Here is a 20,087-nt window from a genome sequence, read left to right on the forward strand (position 1 = left end):
GTCACACAGACAGGGAGTTCCCAGACGTGCACCAGTACTGCACTGCGTTCTCTTTTGTGTCTGATCGTGCTTGAATGGTGTAAAAGCATTTGCATGAATAAGAGTGTGATCATAATGCGTAACGCTAGCCAAAGGATGACGGAAAAAAATGAATGCTCCTTTAATTGCATTGAATATTTTTTTAATGCGTTAAACTAAAAAAAGTATTGCATGTTAACATGTTAATTTTGACATCACTAATATATACAGTATACACAAATAGATACAGTGTGTGTATATACATGCATACATGCATGCATACATACATACACATTTACTCACACACACACACACACACACACACTGTATATTGTGTGTATATATCCATGGGCCCATGGTTTCCGTGTCAGGCTCCAGTGGGCTTCTGTCTATATGGCTTTTGTGAGCCACCACTGCAACCGTAAATGAGCCTTCAATTTAGGTTTATGATGTTGACTATATTTCCTTGGCTATATATTTGACTTTATCACAGAATTGCCCCACTAGCTAAACAATGACAAATGAAAGTCTAATATCACCCAATGCTCTTGGAGATTTTAGCATGACGTTGACCTTGCAATTTAAAAGTGTAATTGATGATATTGCTCATGTTAAAGTCAGGAAGAAGAGTGGCAGACATAAAGCACCTTGGAGAAACTCATCAGCAGTGCAAAATATAAAAAGACAATGCAGAAAAGCAGAACGCATGTGGCGGAAGACAAAACTTGTAGTCCATTATAACATTTACAAAGACAGCATCCATGCTTTCAATATGGAACTAGGCAAAGCTAGACAGACTTTCTTCTCAAATATTATAAACAGCAACTTAAACAGCACTCTTTTTGCTACTGTAGAGAGACTGACAAACCCCCCAAGCCAGATTCCCAGTGAATTGCTCTCAGACAGCAAGCGCAGTGATTTTTCTTCCTTTTTCTCTGAGAACATCAAAAATATCAGAAAGGTGATCAGCATATCCTTGAGTTGTGCTGCGATCTGACAGATCAGACCACATCTGCAGAAAGTAGTCACTCTGATTTCAAAGACATTGATGGCAAAATTTTGGAAGAAACCGTACAGCACCTTAAAACATCAACCTGCGCTCTTGACACACTTACCACATCATTTTTCAAAAGTGTGTTAAACAGTTTAGAAGCAGATCCCCTAGAAGTGGTTAACTCTTTACTTTTCTCTGGGACTTTTCCAAACTCCCTGAAAACTGCAGTTGTAATCTGGATAAGACCATATTAAGCAACTACAGACCGATCTCAAATCTTCCTTTCATAGGCAGGATCATTGAAAAAGTTGTCTTCAATCAGCTGAACAAATTCTTAAGCTCAAATGGATACTTTGACAATTTTCAATCTGGTTTCCGACCACATCACAGCACAGAGACAGCGCTCATAAAGCTTAAATACTGATTCAGGCAAATTATCCGTGCTGGTACTACTCGACCTCAGTGCTGCATTTGACACTGTCGATCATAACATACTTCTTGACAGGCTGGAAAACTGGGTGGGGCTTTCTGGGATAGTCCTAAAATGGTTCAGGTCATACTTAGATGGGAGAGGTTATTATGTGAGTATAGGAGATCATAAGTCTGAGTGGACATTAGAGATGTGACGGTGATAATATTCTCCCACCGGTTAACCGACTTGGGACAACACCGGTATTACCGGTTTCATCGTGGGGGTGGGGGGTGTTTATTTTACATGGCGTCAATTCATCATTCGTGTTGAGTTTGATTGACATATGATCTGACCAATCAAATTCCACCATTTTTGTGCGACAAAGCAGTCAGAAGAGTTATTGATTAACGTCGGTGGATTTGAACTTGGCTTTAACTGAGGCAATCTGTCACGACACATTAAAGAGCCAAAAAACGGTAGGCCTATTTTATTTTTGTTTGACTGACCAAATTTGAAAGTTGAGACTTTGTTTCATATTAAATATTACCTCCTCGGTCCTGTCTTTCAGCGCGTTGTCAGTGTCCACTATTTTTCACTGCTTGAGATCATGTTGAGAACAATAACACCCTATTTGAGGGTATAGGGCACGATTTCGGATTCAACCACAGTGTTTGAAGAGTGGGTTTGTTATTATTCATGAAAAACGCAAAAGACGCGATCTCTTCCCATGCAGTCAAAATTAACGGGAGACCTTTGTTCTTTGATTAACATTAATGACACTCCATCTGACACGCGTCCCGTTTTCTCACATATCTCTACATTCATTTATTATGATATTATTTAAATCATTTGCTCTTATGAGGACACTCGACAAAATGGACATTTTGGCATAATTTGTGTGTGTGTTATGTTTTGTTCAAGGCCGAAAAGAGAACTCGATACTGACGCGCGTCTTTTCCGTGTGTGTGTGCGCGTGTGTGTAATAGGCAGGACTTACAGCAGGTCTCTTGTTTTGCCGCGCTTGAATGGTTGAGCGTGATCATACAACGCTAGTCAACAGGTGACAGAAAATACGGATACTGCGTAATTGCTTTAAAAAAAAATTTTGCGGTGCTGTGGTGGGCAAGTGATGAAACCGGTGTTGCGACTGAACACCGTGTAACACCGGTAACACCGACTATCGTGCCAAGCCTAGTGGACATCCATGACATGCGGAGTCCCTCAAGGCTCAATTCTTGCGCCACTCCTGTTCAACCTGTATATGCTCCCAATGAGCCAAATAATGAGAAAGAACCAAATTGCTTACCACAGCTATGCAGACGACACACAGATCTACTTAGCCCTATCACCTAACGACTACAGCCCCATTGACTCCCTGTGCCAATGCATTGATGAAGTCAACAGTTGGAGTGTCAAAACTTTCTTCAGTTAAACAAAGACAAAACTGAAGTCATTGCGTTTGGAAACAAAGATGAAGTTCTCAAGGTGAACGCATGCTTCACTCTAGGGGTCAAACAACTAAAAATCAAGTCAGAAATCTTGGTGTGTCACTAGAGTCAGACCTTAGTTTCAGTAGTCATGTCAAAGCAATAACTAAATCAGCATACTATCATCTGAAAAATATTGCAAGAATTAGATGCTTTGTTTCCTGACAAGACTTAGAGAAACTTGTTCATGCTTTCATCACCAGCAGGGTGGATTATTGTAATGGACTCCTCACTGGCCTTCCCAAAAAGACCATAAGACAGTTGCAGCTCATACAGAACGCTGAGCAGAACCAGAAAATATGAACATATCACACCAGTCCTCAGGTCTTTACACTGGCTCCCAGTTAAATTTAGGATTGATTTTAAAGTATTATTACTGGTATATAAATCATTCAATGGCCTACGACCTCAATGCATTGCAGATATGCTCACTGAATATAAACCCAACAGATCACTCAGATCACTAGGATCATATCAGCTAGAAATACCAAGGGTTCACTCTAAGCATGGCGTGTCCGCTTTTAGCTATCATGCCAGCCGCAGCTGGAACCAGCTTCCAGAGGAGATCAGATGTGCTCCTACAGTAGTCACATTCAAATCCAGACTCAAAACACTTCTGTTTAGCTATGCATTTACTGAATGAGCACTGTGCCACTGTTCGTCCGACTATTTGTACTGTATTTTTATTTATTTATTTTTATTCTAAACTGTTTTAATTATTCTTATTTCTTTTGATTATTTTAATTTCTTCCATATAAAGCACTTTGAATTACCATTGTGTATGAAATGTGCTATATAAATAAACTTGCCTTGCCTTGCCTTGCCTTGCCTTGTAGAACCAGCAAACAAACTCCACCCTGAAGTCAGCATGAAATCAAATTGTTTTTATTGATTATGACTCATGTAAACTTGTATTTTAATAAGTAAGTTTGTTATCATGCCACCATGTTACCATACCACAGCAAAAACTACTAGCCTAACATATGCAACATTTAACCAAATGTAGTTCAAGACATTAAATAAAATAAGAACAAATAAACAGATTACAAGCAATAGCACAAATAAGTACAATAGAACATCGATGCAAATGAAATAAACAGTGGTTAAGATTTTTCTTAAGCCTAACAGTAGTATTCAAGTATGAAATGCTACAGAAAATGAATTTATTAAGTGAAAAATAACACTGCATGCATAGTATTCGCTGTATAAATTAAATACAAAATAATCTTACAAAAGTTATTCAACTTTCAATTTAAAGCTACAAAAGTTGTTCAGGCATATGCAGGGAGTGCTTTTTTTGTTGAAAAATGTTAATGAAAATTAGACAGCCGCATGAATATTAGTTTCTTGCTCCAAAACAGTCGTAATTTAGCCTTACATCACAATTTTTGGTTTCAGTAACATGCAGTGACGAATTGTGTACTAATACAATAAATTGGATCAATTTAAATTATATTTTTACTTTAAATAGAAGCTCACTGTGATTATCTCCCATCTCCTAACTCATTTGACCATTCACTAACAGGTCACTAAACCCTTTCTTAGAATTAACAATGTGATAGAGCGAGACCCTGTTACAAAGGCCAATCTCTCCATCTTTTCTGGTGACTAAGTACACTCAAAGGAAGCCTTGTGACCGTATGAATGAAACCATGTTACTGCTCATTTAATCATTTCCATAAAATGGGCATAGGGGGTCAAACCTGGTTTGTTTTTAAGGTTCTTAATAGTGTTGTATAATTGAAGTACACCCCATATAGGGGAGCAGAGGAAGATAAAGCGTTTTCATAATCAATTATTAACAGCATATAATCACTCACAGTCTACTGGCTACAACTGAGACAGTTTGAAACTCATCACAAAAGCTTAAAGTAGTCAATCAGAAACCCACTGATGCAAACCACTGAACAAAATTGTGCACCACACCTTCTACGTTTACATGCAACCAAATCCGTTTGTAATCAAAAGCCTTCATGTAAACGCCTTAATCGATCCAATTGAGCTCGATCTGAATGGAATTTCGGGTGTGAAGGGGTGGGTTATTCCTTTTCTGATCTATTCGATAGGACATGGCATAATGACTTATGACGTACGGAACGAGCTGTTGTAGTTGTTGAATGAAGTGTCATGAATGACTTTCGTGTCATTCTAAAATTCTCCTCAATATTAACATCAATATTAAGTCTTAAGAAAAGAAGCAATGTAAGAGAATAGTATGTGCAAACAGTGGGGAAACTGTATATTCCTGCAGTGTGCGCATGTCAAAAAACTTAATTGTGATCAGAAGCTTGTGACATAAATGCGCACATCAACCCGATCACTTAATTAAGCATTCACATAAACACTACTTCGGATTCGGAAACAAAAGTTGTGCATGTAAACATAGCCAGTGTGTGATAAATTGTCTTATTATGACACTAAACTGTATGACGTAATCAAATACAGTGGCCCCAAAAAGGATTTGAACACTTAGACCACAATTACAATGCCACAATATAACAAAATATCAAAATGAAATTATTTTAAAGAAATAGAGCTCAAATATACTATTTAATTGGTAAATTTAGGCTTTTTAAAATATGAAGCAATAGATTAATTGTTAAAAAATGACCTCAAGACCAATTAGTTGAAAATAATTGAAGAGTAGCTCATGAAAAGTGACTTTTTGATAAAATCTGTAGCATAATTTGTTTGCCGATGTCACTTGGTTTGATATTTTTTTATCTAATGCAGTGAAAGTGTGGCTTAAGAGTCCAAATACTTTTTGGGGCCAATGTTTATAATATTTCTATTTGGATAAACATTAAAATAATAACTAACAATGATGGCCAGATGGTTAATGAACCAAAAGTATTGGTTGGGTGACTTAAAACATAACATCATAACTTTATTTGAACGTAACGTAGAACGTAGTACTTAACATGCTTTGACAAAAATATAAAAGTTTCATAAAATAATTAACCTTTCAGCCTCAACCTCACATAAATCGTTTTTATGAAAAGGAGGTCAAAATTAAAAATGATGTGCATTTTATCTGCTCCATAAACAATTCTACATAGGCTTCTTTATTATCAAAATTTTTTGAATGCATATTAGCTTAGTTTCCGTCTAACAGTTAAAATGTACATTAAAAAATCTGATTTTCACATTGATCTGAACGGCTCAGATCTGAACAAAAACAGCAGACAGGCTGAATAAAAATGCAAATCCTCTCTCTGACCGTAGGTGGCGCTTATGGAACAGCAGAAATATAGCTGTTTCCCCCAGTAACCTTTGTAAACAAAGCTTATAAACACTAGTTAATTGGGCATTACATGGAGCGAAGATGCAAAGCAAAAGCCATATCCCCCTTTGAGATACATTCATATAATTCATTCATTCATAAATTCTTGCAGATATTTTCTCCAAGCGCTCTGCCTTCCGCCATGTTTTCGAACGCGTTCGAACAGCCACAAAATTAAATGTGTAAACAGGAACGTGCCTCCCTCATCTACTTGTGATCAGAATGACCAAAACGCATCTTAATACCAGGTGTAAACAGGTCCGAAATGTCTAAATTGTAAATGAGAATCAACAGCATCTGGTGGTGGCCATTTAAAATTTTCAGCAGTAAATCTGAAGACAAATATTTTTCTAAAGAGATCTCATCTGCTCTAATTAAAACAAGCGTGTATCAAGAGCAATAATGCTGATTGTAATCTGCACTCTGCAGTAAAGCTTGGCGCTTTTTGTCAGAAGCATTATGAAGGAGCTGTAAGCTCTCCATGTATTTATGCGGCATTGCTATCAATACCAGCCTCCTACACACTGCTTCTATGTTGCTGCTGGTCCACACACTCCCATTTGCCTCTGTGTAAATCCTGCTGTCTCTTTGCATATACCTGAGCAGCAAATGCAAATCTCAGCCACTGGCCATAGCCTTCCCACTCTGTTCACTTCGATGCATTCTGTTATCATAATCACACTCATTTCGACCACTGCATCGGGTGTGTGGCCAAAGACGTGGTCTAGAGCAGCTGTTACAGTCGGAACCTTGTGGTTTGAAATCTGCCTCACCTTACGTTACTGTAAGGCTAAATTATAGGCACGTTAGGCTATACTTGCTTTATCTCAAATTGAAAGTGCTCTATATCAATTTGGACAATCAATCGACCAACATTTGCCTGTTTTGAGTTTATTGGCTGGCAATTGTGAATTTTTGTTTGTTTGTGTTGTTTTTAGTTTTTTGGGGGGATTTTGAGTGAATATTGGGTAAAATAATTCTTTTAATTTCAGAATTTCCTTACACAGAACAAACTATATAAATTAAATTGTCTTACATAATTATCTACATTATGTTGACCATTGGCCACCCTGATCTCTAGACAGTTCTTAACTGGTGCTCCATAAAATAAATATAAATTTTAAATGGAAACATGAAATTAAATTAAATGAAATTAATGAAAACAAAATGATTTTTTTAAATAAAATGATTTTTTTAATTAAAATAAAATTAATTTTAATTAAAAATAAAATAAATGTTATATTAAATAAAATGAAATTTTAAATATAATCAAAATGAAACTAATTTTTACAATCAATTAAAATAAAATAAAATTTTAAACTGAATTAAAATAAAAATGTTATTAAAATTTTTTTATTATTATTGAATTAAAATAAAATAAAATACAATTTTATTCAAATTAAATTACATTCAGGGCTCCTCCTGACTATCTTTTGAGAGCAGTAGCACCGGTGCAACTAAGTTCTACAGATGGTGGCACCAGCACCTGATTTGGTAGTGCTGGGGGATTTTCAATCATAAAAGTAATTAATAATAAAATGACTGTTGTTTTACATTAATAAGTGCAGTAACTAATAATATTACGTCTATTTCTCGGAAATGCACATTTGACAGTAAAGCACTGAGCTCAAGCTGAACAATAAGCAATGACATGTAAAAACATGTCAACATAAAAAATGTTAAATTAATATTTGATCACATTAAAAATAACATTTAAAGGTGGTATCAGTGATTTCAGGCCCAAAAATATTTTTATCACATTCATCTAATCTTTCCTAACGATCCGCTAGCTGCCCGCCCCATAAGCATGCCGTCAAAAAAATCCGTCTCTGTAGGCAGCCTAGGCTCTGAGATCTGCACACAAAAACAAATGGTTTAGCCAAACACTCAAAACCAAAACAAATAGTGTTCCAATCACCGACAGGGGGAGGGTGTTGTGAGGTTTTGTGCTCGTGCACGGCTGCACGCGAAGTCAGAGCTGAAGAAAAAGCTGGCTCAAAACCTCACAACACCCTCCCCCTGTCGGTGATTGGTTGGAACACTATTTGTTTTGGTTTTGAGTGTTTGGCTAAACCATTTGTTTTTGTGTGCAGATCTCAGAGCCTAGGCTGCCTACAGAGACGCGTTTTTTTGACGGCATGCTTATGGGGCGGGCAGCTAGCGGATCGTTAGGAAAGATTAGATGAATGTGATAAAAATATTTTTGGGCCTGAAATCACTGATACCACCTTTAATGATACATTTTGAAATAATTTCCATGTAAATACCCATGAAGCTGTGTTGACTGTTACTGTTTATCTTTGTTCTGAAAAGTTATATAAAAAAAAAACATTTGAAGTGCTTGAATTTCACTCTAAATAGGTTGTACGGACCCTGACATTACTATTTCTGCCACAATACCATGGTTACAATTAGCGTTACTACATTAAATCCATGGTGAATGTTGGTGATTTGTGGACTGAAAAGCCTTTCATAACTCATAAGTTTATGGTACAATGTTTCTCCTGGCTTCCAGGTCAGCACTATTTGACCTGATATGGCTTGCAGTAATGTTCTTAATACTGCTGTGAATCCAAACACTTTCTCACTGGATCACCCAGCGCTGTGTAGTAACGGTGTCACATGATCGAGATCGGTCCAGGAGTAAAGCTGTTGTGAGCTCGCGATGCGCTGTCTAGTATAGTTGACAAACTGTCCGCGCTGCGCAGCTCGAACAAGAAGCACGGTTTCTTAATGCTTTCGTTTGCCGTTTGATGTTTCTCATATGCAACAGAAATGGCAGCTCTTATCAGTTGGGCATCGTGGTGGTCGCACCAGTGCAAATTCTAACAAAATTTAGTCCCGCCAGCAAGAAAAACAGATCACAGTATGGACATTTTCAATTCAATTAAAATTAAATAATAAACAAGTATGCAAATAATAAAACTGGTACAGGCACTTTGAGTCTTAATGCTCAGCGCTCAATGATTTCTCAAATCCCAATCATTTTTGTACACTGTTGGGTTTATACAGTTCATGAAAATATTAAAACATTTCAATTTTTGATTTTTATCTTTACTTTGTTTTCGCTAAACATTGGTACTGTGTCGGGTCACCACTTGATTTTCAGAGTAAAACCTGTGTCAAGCAAAACATGCTGTTCTAGATATCCGTATCGGCCATTGCAAAACCCGGTCGACCACTACTCTGGACGCAAGTACTGTGCATTTTCTCTGAATATGGCTTTAACGCAACCGCTTTACCAATCCTGGGGTGTGCCTTTGATATTTTGAAGATGTTGTCGATGTTATTATCCGTTTTGTTGTGGTCAACTAATGGTTTCGTCTCTTCAGTTTCCTTTCCAAAGCGAAAAGAAGAGAGGAAAGTGCTATTGATTTTTATTGTATTCATTGATTGTCCCAAATGATATTTACTCATATTTTCTCTCTCTCTCTCTCTCTCTCTCTCTCTCTCTCTCTCTCTCTCTCTCTCTCTCTCTCTCTCTCTCTCTCTCTCTCTCTCTCTCTCTCTCTCTCTCTCTCTCTCTCTCTCTCTCTCTCTCTCTCTCTCTCTCTCTCTCTCTCTCTCTCTCTCTCTCTCTCTCTCTCTCTCTCTCTCTCTCTCTCTCTCTCTCTCTCTCTGTGAGTGTTTGTGTTTAACCCCACCTTTTCAAAGCCCTTAGTCACTGTGTTTCGTGTTGGTCTCTTTTCACAGAGAAAGACTACAACAGCCTTTGTGAGAGGCAACCAATCGGCTGCTTTCTATTCCGTCAGTTCTGTGATACCAGGCCGGAGTTGAGGCGCTGTGTCAAATTCTTGGATGCTGTGGTGAGAAGCAGACTTCACTTCAAAGACAAAACCGTTTCTTCCCCTTTCATCTGCAAACCAAACTGACTTACGTACAGTGAAATGTACAGTTCTGGAGCAACTACAGGAATAACTTTTGTTCATATCCTTCCCTTACCCTGAACTATTATATACTGTGAGGTCAGTGTGGTGTTTAGGTACATCTATGTAGGATTTTAAATCTTGCTATGATTGCCATTGCTAAAAGCTACACACCACAGCAATACAATAACGACACAGAGGAACAATATCACTGGAATCACTTTCAGAACTATGTTTTTCCAGATAATCGAAGATAAAAACATTTATAAATAAATGAGTAATTTGCACTAAAAATAGACCTGCCCGAAAATTCACAACATCTTTGTAAACTTCAGATTTGATAGTTAGAATTTTGTGTTAATGAATTCCAATAATTTGTGAATGCGGCGCACGTTCACGCTTGTTTACAATTAGCGTAATTTCTGGCCATGAATTACAACTACATCATTTTTTTTGTACAGTAATGTTGTGGGATACTTGGACTCCCTTCCCAGGTTTGGCTCCAGTATATTGCAACAAAATGCAAAAGAGACTAATTGGCCATATGCATAAAAAATTATTCAATTAAAATGCTAGTTTGCTGACAAATACTATTTGTGCTAGAATAATAAAAAGGAAAAAAGACTATCCAGCTTTTTTCAGTATTTTTTTATAATGAAATGTATTGTCACTATTAGTTAACTAATTAATTTTCTTATTATATGAAATTATTAGCTAAAAGATTACATACTACATATTACAAACTAATGCTAATATACAAGACTTTATTGTTAAGTGTTACCGAAATTATGAACTTTAAAAAAAATGAGACCAATGAAATATTACCTGATTAAGTTTTAGTTAGTGCATGCTTTTCCCTGTGAGCATTTTGTTTTTGCATTGTAAAATAAAAACTGTAGCTGTATTTTCCTGTATCTTGCCATTTAATTATAGGCTAGTCATTCAACATTACAATATAATTGACAGCTATCAATTTCAACATTTATTAGTCTTTTAACTTTACTTTTAAATTAAGTGAACTTAAATCAATCTTCACATAAACCCATTATAATAGATATCAATCGTGTACATTTGAGTGCTTTTCTCTTTTTCTTTTGTTCTTTGATTAACATTAATGACAGACATCAGCAGGTTTTTTAGGCTGTTGTCACTTTAAGACCGTGACGCGGATCCCATTTTCTCACAAATCTTTACGTTAATTTAAAACTTCATTTAACTCGTTTAATACCGTGCTTGCGAGGATACTCAACAAAATGGGCATTATGGTATAATTTTGTGGGGGGGGGTTTCATGCAAGTGCTGTGTGAAGCGGTTTTCTGTGTGCACTAGTCATGTGTGTCGTTGTGATTGAATGGTGTAAATGCATTTCCATGAGTAAGACCGTGGTCATATAATGTTACGCTAGCCAAAGGATGACGGAGATAAAACGGATGCTGTGTTAATTTCGTTAAAAGATTTTACCGCGTTAAGCTGAAAAAAATAATTGCATTGCATAATTGCAATTATGCACTGACCATCGTCTTTGTTGAGTTACTGCTTATGTGTAGCTTTTCAGTTCCATCAATTATGAGCTTCCTTTTCTGTTAGCATGCAGCGTTTTAAGGCAGCTACTTGTAGACATTAAATAGCATGGTAGCACATAAGAATTTGGAACAGAGCCCATGTCTTTTGAATCAAATTGATTGTAGATTAATTTCACTACTAATACAGTTCATAAAAACATCTTCATAGCCTGCCTCTTTTCCTCCACCCCTCTCCTGAACAGGAATGCAGGGGTCACATTTGCACCACTGCCTCTAACCCGAGTGAATGCCCACCAGCAAGTTTAGCCTGAATTTCTTATCCACGTCCATAACTTAGATGTTATAGTAGGAGCAAGCAGACTTGCGACTTAAGATTTAAGATCCGTTATTATAAAGCTTGACGCACTGGGCTTGGAGATAAAATTACATTGAAACAGAGCGTACCAGACCTTCCACTAAGCATTTAAAACTACTGATTTGAGATCAGTTCTGTCCTCCAAAATCCTGAGTTATAGGGCAAATCTTCTCTTCGTAAATATTTTGCTGTTACATGCTGTTTCAGATATGGAATGCAGACTATTACTAAGCTTCAACATAAACATCAGAACATGCATATGGTCTTGCGTGTACATGCGCACGCCCACATGAAGAACTTGCTAGTGTTTGCTCCACTTTTAAAGACCTTGATACTGCATGTTCAGTAGAGAAACCGTTATTTTGTAAATAAACATGAATCTAAAACCAGATTGTACACATTTTCTGAAGCAAATGTGAGTGTTGCATGTTCGTGCAAAACTCGCTGCTAGGGTGTTTGTGGGTGTTTGACAGCGCATTGGTATGGTTGCTACAGTGGTTGCTTGCTGGTCCAAATATAAAAATGGTCCCCTTCTTCAATATTTGCATGTTTCTCAGAGACTGAGGCCTCAGTAAGTTGCATGAAGGAAATTATCAAGACAAGTAAATGATTGGGATGCATTTTCGAAAAATGGTAAGGCCTTCAGTGTTTAAGATCAGAAAGTAAGGCTTTGTAAAATGTCCCCTCATATACAGAAGATTACGCTGCAATGTAATTGCATATAGATATAGTATTTGTCATGATGATTTTGGATAAAACCCTCAGAAATAACTGTATTTTACAGCTTTTCTTAGGTTTACAAATTTAAAATGTACAATATTGGCTCTATTTTTGGGGGGGGGGGGGTTGTTTTGTCTTGGGTTTTATTTTGTTTTGTTTGGGGGTTTTGTGTTGTGTTTCGTCTTGGGTTTTATTGTGTTTTTTGTTTTGTTTGGGTTTTTTGTTTTGTCTTTGATGTTATTGTGTTTTTGTTTTGTTTGGGGGTTTTGTTTTGTGTTGTGTTTCGTCTTGGGTTTTATTGGGTTTTTTGTTTTGTTTGGGTTTTTTGTTTTGTGTTGTTTTGTCTTGGGTTTTATTGGGTTTTTTGTTTTGTTTGGGTTTTTTGTTTTGTGTTGTTTTGTCTGATTTTATTGGGTTTTTTATTTTGTTTGGGTTTTTTGTTTTGTGTTGTTTTGTCTTGGATTTTATTGGGTTTTTTGTTTTGTTTGGGGTTTTTGTTTTGTGTTGTGTTTCGTCTTGGGTTTTATTTAGTTTTGTTTTGTGTGGGTTTTTTGTTTTGTGTTGTTTTGTCTTGGGTTTTATTTAGTTTTGTTTTGTTTGGGTTTTTTGTTTTTTGTTGTTTTGTCTTGGGTTTTATTTAGTTTTGTTTGGGGGTTTTGTGTTGTGTTTCGTCTTGGGTTTTATTGTGTTTTTTGTTTTGTTTGGGTTTTTTGTTTTGTCTTTGATGTTATTGTGTTTTTTGTTTTGTTTGGGGGTTTTGTTTTGTGTTGTGTTTCGTCTTGGGTTTTATTGGGTTTTTTGTTTTGTTTGGGTTTTTTGTTTTGTGTTGTTTTGTCTTGGGTTTTATTGGGTTTTTTGTTTTGTTTGGGTTTTTTGTTTTGTGTTGTTTTGTCTGATTTTATTGGGTTTTTTATTTTGTTTGGGTTTTTTGTTTTGTGTTGTTTTGTCTTGGATTTTATTGGGTTTTTTGTTTTGTTTGGGGTTTTTGTTTTGTGTTGTGTTTCGTCTTGGGTTTTATTTAGTTTTGTTTTGTGTGGGTTTTTTGTTTTGTGTTGTTTTGTCTTGGGTTTTATTTAGTTTTGTTTTGTTTTGTTTGGGTTTTTTGTTGTTTTGTCTTGGGTTTTATTTAGTTTGTTGCTTTGTTTTGGATTTTGTTTTGTTGTTTTGTCTTGGGTTTTGTTTTATGCTTTGTTTTGTTTTCAAATCGCATGCCTCTGTAAATTAAAAAGTGAAACGGAACTGAAATTGAACCTGTATTGAGCGATGATAATGCAAAATCATAAGTATATCAATAATTAAGAATGTAGATATAAAAAAATATTACATGTTATATGCTAGTTACTTGTTATATGTTATATGCTAATGTTTCTCCATAATTTCAGGTGGAGTATGAAGTAACGCCAGATGAGAAGAGGAAGGAATGTGGACAGGAACTCCTAGACACGTACCTCAACCCAAAGGTATCGAGAAGAATAGCACAGGGAACACCTAAATCAGTCTCTTATATTAGTGTGTGCTCCAAATATATTCATTTAATGTATGACGTTTATCATGATTTCAATGTGTGTTTTTTTTTTTTCCAGTTGATTTTATTGACAAGTTTTGCAGTGAATTTTCCCTTTGTTTATTGTATAATTCATGAGCATGTATGCGTTTATTAGTGCTAAAGGATAGTTTCACGCACTGATTGTTCCATTTGCAGTCAGAGGACTACATCCCTGAGGTAACAGAGGAGATGGTGACTAAGTGTGCAGAACGCTTGCAACAGGAGGCATGTAAAGAGCTCTTCATGGAGTGTACCAAGTGAGTCTTTTAGACAGGAAACACTTATTATCCCATTAGATAGCACTGGTAGATGCAACTACACTGACACTGTCTGACAAACACAAGGCATCTGAGCAACACATTTCTGAGTGAAATGAAATTCTGCGCATTTTCATGCAAATTAATTAAAGTGTATCTTGGCGGATTTTCAACCCGTTTTGTATTGTTACAATGTCGGAAGTATATGTAAATGAACAATGTTTACTCGTTCTCTGTTACCTGGACCTGGAAATTCATGTTTATTTGTCATCAAAAGTCCACAGGATTACGTGCTTTGCTTTATCCGGCAGACTTTTTTTGAAAGCTCCAGGGCTTTTACGAAAACTAAAGATTACTTTACTAAAGATTTACTTTAGATACTTCCGCATTTCTGTATCCCTGCCCACAGACAGCTGGATCGACAGAGGGTTATTAACAGGACAGTTATTTTAAGAAAATTGTTGTGTACTATGTGTACTCTTTAAACAGCGTTATGGTAAAAAAAATGACCCTGGAAATCCAGAGTTCTCGCAAGAGCACAAGTTGAATTTGCTCAGCGAGTTACTCTGGCGTCGAGTAATGATGCTCATTAAATATGCCCTTGTATCCGAGCTGCACCAATCACATTGGGTTATCTGATATAGGCGGACCAGAGGCGGGCTAAACAGATGACGACAGCGCTGTGACGTCTAAGTCATTAGTAAACATTGCAAGATGGCTATGGATGAACACCAGTTGTTTGAAACGGCTTTGGCCGCTACAATGAACGAGTTAGACTTTTTATCTAAAACAGGAACAGAAGACGGCGCTCGAATCGTTCCTTTGCAAGAAGGGCGTTTTTGCTGTTTTGCCGACCGTATACGGCAAGAGTCTAATCTACCAGTTAGCTCCGCTGGTTGCTAAGCATATGGGGCTTGTAGCGATTGGTTGTAGTGTTATCCAATTGCGTGGAGTGAGATTTTCAAATGCATGCTTGGTGCTGCCCCTCCAGCTGGACGTTTTTCATTAGTCGACGCCAGACCATTAATCTTTCAGATTTAGGTCTGGATTTCCAGGCTAGTAAAAAATGGCAACATCTTTCTTACCTGTACGCAACAGCGTTTTGCTTCAGGGTTTTGTCTGGAACTGACAGAACAGCTGTGCCACGACCTGAAGGGGGCGTTGAATTAGAATTATAGTTTTTCCTCACCGTGTCCATGGTCTTCCAGTTTGAAATGTTGACCACAAACACTGAGGTTTTTCTGATTTTCTACCAAGGCCTTCTCTCCGTATTTACGATTCATTGCAGCCTTAGTCCACTTCCAACAACTCGCTGGATCCTTCACTGGAAACCTAAAATAACCCTCTCCTGCTAAATGTTTTACTCTTTGAATTCGTGCACGCTGGAACAATACAAGTTGACAGCGTTATGCATAAAAGTTTGCTAAGAAGTATTTCCTACTAAAGCAAGGGAGTATTTGACTCTGGTAAGCGTATCCATAGCACGCCCAGTGCATTATGGGTGTTGAAGTTTTCCTACCTATTTGGTAAAAGTGAAGACAAGCCTTTTTTCTCTGTGTTCTCTAGTCAGATAGCACTGGAAAAAAAAAAAAAAAAAACCCTTTCTGCTGCATAGGCAGCCAAGTTTTATTGAAAGTCCATTTTGCCAGCGGTAAAGTGCCCCTTTAATGAAATCAGGATGCGCGAGTGAGAGCGTGTTTTTTCACTGTGCAGTCTAGTAACTCTTTCTCTCAATGTTCTTTTGTAGACTGATCCATGACTACCTGAGCGTGGCCCCCTTCGCAGACTACCTCGATAGTATGTACTACAGTCGCTTCTTACAGTGGAAATGGCTTGAGAGGTATAAACAGCACCTCCGCACGTTTTGAACTTTTTGGTTTTGTTTATAATGTATGAGCTCAGTAATTTTTTGTAGTTCTGATGTTAAATGTGAGAAATTATATATAGTAATATAAGAAGTTTTTCTTCACCGCCAAGTAGAGTCTAATTATTCCATTGGGTGCCATGATTTATTTATGAAGCTTAGCTTATACAAACCAGATGTGAACTCTGAACTTGCTATTTATTTACTTTTAGTCATAAAAATGTCCTCTGACTGAAAGTGTAAGCCAGGCCTGGACAGTTCCCATCAAGACATTTTACAGAGAAGAATATGATATGCCAGAACAAATACTTTCACTGTCATGTACACTTTAAGAGGCCTGGTACACTAGCCAGCTATTGAAAAACTATTAGATTAAAGCCATGCGTTTTAACATTGTCTCTTGAGATATAAGCTTCTTGTAAAGGCAACAGGACTGTAAAAGTATGTTATAATTAAATAAGACTGGGTCATGTTCGTTCTTCTGAAATGTAACTTTTGTTTATTATTCTCTTCCTTTCCTTGACAGACAGCCAGTCACAAAAAACACATTCCGTCAGTATAGGGTTTTGGGAAAGGGAGGCTTTGGTGAGGTGAGTCTGAAATTTTGCTCTGTTTATTGCAGAAACATATCAGGGTGTTATTAATTATTATCTGGAATGCCACTAAATCAAACGCTGTCTGTCCATTCCCAGGTTCATAAGGCTAATATCCTATTTTTGGTACACTATCAGACATAAATCCTTCAGATTATCATGCATACTGCCAGTCAATGTTGGCAGATATAGAGAAAGCAAGTCTCCAATTCTGATTTCCCTACCAGATATCTAATCAGATTGAGTCTTTTTATTGCCCTCCGCTGCCCTTATTTTTTGCATTGTAACATTAGTTTCATTTGTTGAAATATTTTTCATCATGGTAGTAAATGTTGTATTGACTTAAATTTTTTTTTTAAATATGGTACTTTTTAATACTTATTATAGTGTTGGAAAGAATTATCATTGAAAATATTGAGAATTGCTACAAAAACTTTAAGAAAGTTAACATTTTAAGGGAAAAATCTGCTTAAATACCCTGTAAAGCCTTACATATGAAATAATAGTCCGAAAAATCTCTCTTTTTTAATTGAACAGTTTATTGAACCTTTAGACAATATATATATATATATATATTAAAAAAAAAAAAAGTTTAAATGTGTAATTTTTGTTGAATATCATATTTGATACCTTAGGCTTTTATGGCTCATATAGTATGATATATGATCATTTGGAGCTCATACTCAAGTAGAGAAAAAAAAAACACCTCAATTTTATTCAGAGGCCTAAACTGAGCAAAAATATGCAATTTGGAGCAATTGCTGATATTTATATGGGCAAAAAGTTGGTCTTTATAACAATATAGCAGACTACTTAAATAAAATACATATAAATATCAGTTGTCACTCTATATCTTTTTTTTTTTAAGACGATATTTAAATGCTTATTTTCATGATCAAAGCTCTGTAGTTTTAATTGTTCCTCAGAAGCCTGATGTATCATATTTTAACATGATTTTCCTAAAAATTATGTATAATCAGGTAAACCGAAGTTGCTTTTGTCTAATAAGTGTTAATCTTGAAATAACGATAGAAAAGTTGTTCTTCTGTTTACTTTGCAAAAATCCGTTAAAAATTTCTCAGCGAAAAGACACGTGTACCACGACCTGAAGGGGGCGTTGAATTAGAATTATACTAAAACCTTGCTAAAAACAGGTTTTTCAGCAAAGTTTTGATCATGTTGATAATTTAGAGGCCTCATAAATTTGCATATCAAACAGAATACAGTACATTCATTTGAGATTCACCCTCTTAATGCAAACCAAAATCAATTACCAAACTGATCAATGATCACTTTAATGTAATATCTACCCCTCTATCCCCTAAAATAGCATGACATATCTCTCTGTATACTGGTTAGAACAAACTGGCTTATTGTGTTGCTCTTAAACCTCATCATTAACGTAATGCGCATAAAAGAGAGTTACTAATAAATGGGCCTCTAACTTCTCACACTGTTTTTTTTTCGCCCCCAAGGTCTGTGCGTGCCAGGTGCGGGCCACAGGGAAGATGTACGCCTGCAAAAAGCTGGAGAAGAAACGCATCAAAAAGAGGAAAGGAGAGTCCATGGCCCTGAACGAGAAGCAGATCCTGGAGAAAGTCAACAGTCGGTTTGTTGTAAGCATCTGTAGTGCTTGTTTTGCCCATTTAAATGCGTCACATTCTTCCACTAACTCTGTTAACCACATTTTTCACACACACAAAAAAAAGTCGCTGTAGTTTTCCAATTTCTGTTTTTGGGCTGATTAGCTCACAGATGCCCTGCTTTCATGCAAGATCACGTCTGAGTTATCATTCTGAATCTTGAGATCTGTTGTCGAAAAATTGTAGTTGCACTATTTTCTCTATTTAATGTTTACATTCAGAATCCTACATTTTATTAAACAACAGAAACAGGAAAAAAAGATTTTTTTGATGCTGATTCTCAGCGGCTTTTCAAAACCTTGACGTCTGATGGTAACCCCTAATTTAATGAAATGATAACTGTGTTTGGGGTTTGTGTATCCAAAGGCCTGACCTCGAGCACGCTATTTTGAGCTGTTTTGTTTGGCTATTATTCTCAGGATTTTCTCATAATTTCTTCCTATGTTTTTAGATACTTTCCCACGCAGGCTGCATCAAACATGGGAATTGTGTTTTGTAAACGATGTACCTTTCTGTTTTCCCGTGGAGGTGAGTCTGGCGTACGCGTACGAGACGAAAGACGCCCTGTGTTTGGTGCTCACGCTGATGAACGGAGGGGACCTGAAGTTTCACATCTACCACATGGGAGACGCGGGTTTTGATGAGAAGAGAGCCGTGTTTTATGCTGCTGAGATCTGCTGCGGGTTAGAGGACCTCCATCGGGAGAGGATAGTATACAGGTGAAAAGATTCAGGCTGAATTTTGGTTTACAAGGGAATTTTGTTTGCAAAAAAATCTATATTTTGATTGACTTGCTTTCTTTGTTCATTTTCTATCAGGGATTTGAAGCCAGAAAATATACTATTGGACGATCACGGTAAGTTGGCGACTGATGTTTTCTTTGTGATTGCTCAGCAAATTCAGCGGTTAGTGTTACGGTAATTGGTTTGACAATGGTAAAACAAATTTCTCGAAGAAAAGGAATGCCACTTGGAACGTCACATTCTGAACTGTAGTACTTATGTTTGTCACAAGAGGGAGTACTTTGTATAATATTGTTTTTGTGCCATAAAATCTTTATCAAATGAATTACATGACATGCTGCAGGGGTCCCAAACTTATGGAAATATCAGGGAATCAAAAAAAAAAAAATGTTTTCAGCCCTAAAAAATAAATAGATCTATTATATTAGGTACATTATATATATTTTGATTAATCGCGGTTAATTGCATCTAGCAGAATTTTTTTTTTGTATATAAATATATATATATTTATGTATATATATATATATATTTATGTATATGTATATATATACAGACACACACACACACACACATATATATATATACATATATACATATACATATATTATGTAAACAAAAACATTTATGTTAGATGCGGTTAATCGATTCGACAGCTCTAATGATATAAAATGAGCCAAAACACACAATGACCACCTGCCTAATATGCTGTTGGTCCTCCGCGTGCTGATAAAACAGCGCTGCACACACTCGAGGCACCGACTCTGCAAGAGCCCTGAAGGTGTC

At 36.5% G+C, this 20,087-nt stretch overlaps 1 protein-coding gene across 1 annotated transcript in view; it reads left to right on the plus strand.

Annotated features, from left to right (window-relative positions):
* grk6 (G protein-coupled receptor kinase 6) overlaps positions 1-20,087 on the plus strand; it is a 59,958-nt gene that overhangs the window by 27,745 nt on the left and 12,126 nt on the right. Inside the window, exons 3-10 of the mRNA XM_081390352.1 lie at positions 9,888-10,000; positions 14,041-14,118; positions 14,361-14,461; positions 16,209-16,301; positions 16,852-16,915; positions 18,394-18,534; positions 19,090-19,280; positions 19,380-19,417. Coding sequence (XP_081246478.1) covers positions 9,888-10,000; positions 14,041-14,118; positions 14,361-14,461; positions 16,209-16,301; positions 16,852-16,915; positions 18,394-18,534; positions 19,090-19,280; positions 19,380-19,417 — 819 coding nt within the window. The remainder of the gene's footprint in view (positions 1-9,887; positions 10,001-14,040; positions 14,119-14,360; positions 14,462-16,208; positions 16,302-16,851; positions 16,916-18,393; positions 18,535-19,089; positions 19,281-19,379; positions 19,418-20,087) is intronic.

This window comes from Scardinius erythrophthalmus (genome assembly GCF_964197995.2).
Source record: "Scardinius erythrophthalmus genome assembly, chromosome: 17".
Classification (NCBI taxonomy): Eukaryota; Metazoa; Chordata; class Actinopteri; order Cypriniformes; family Leuciscidae; genus Scardinius; species Scardinius erythrophthalmus.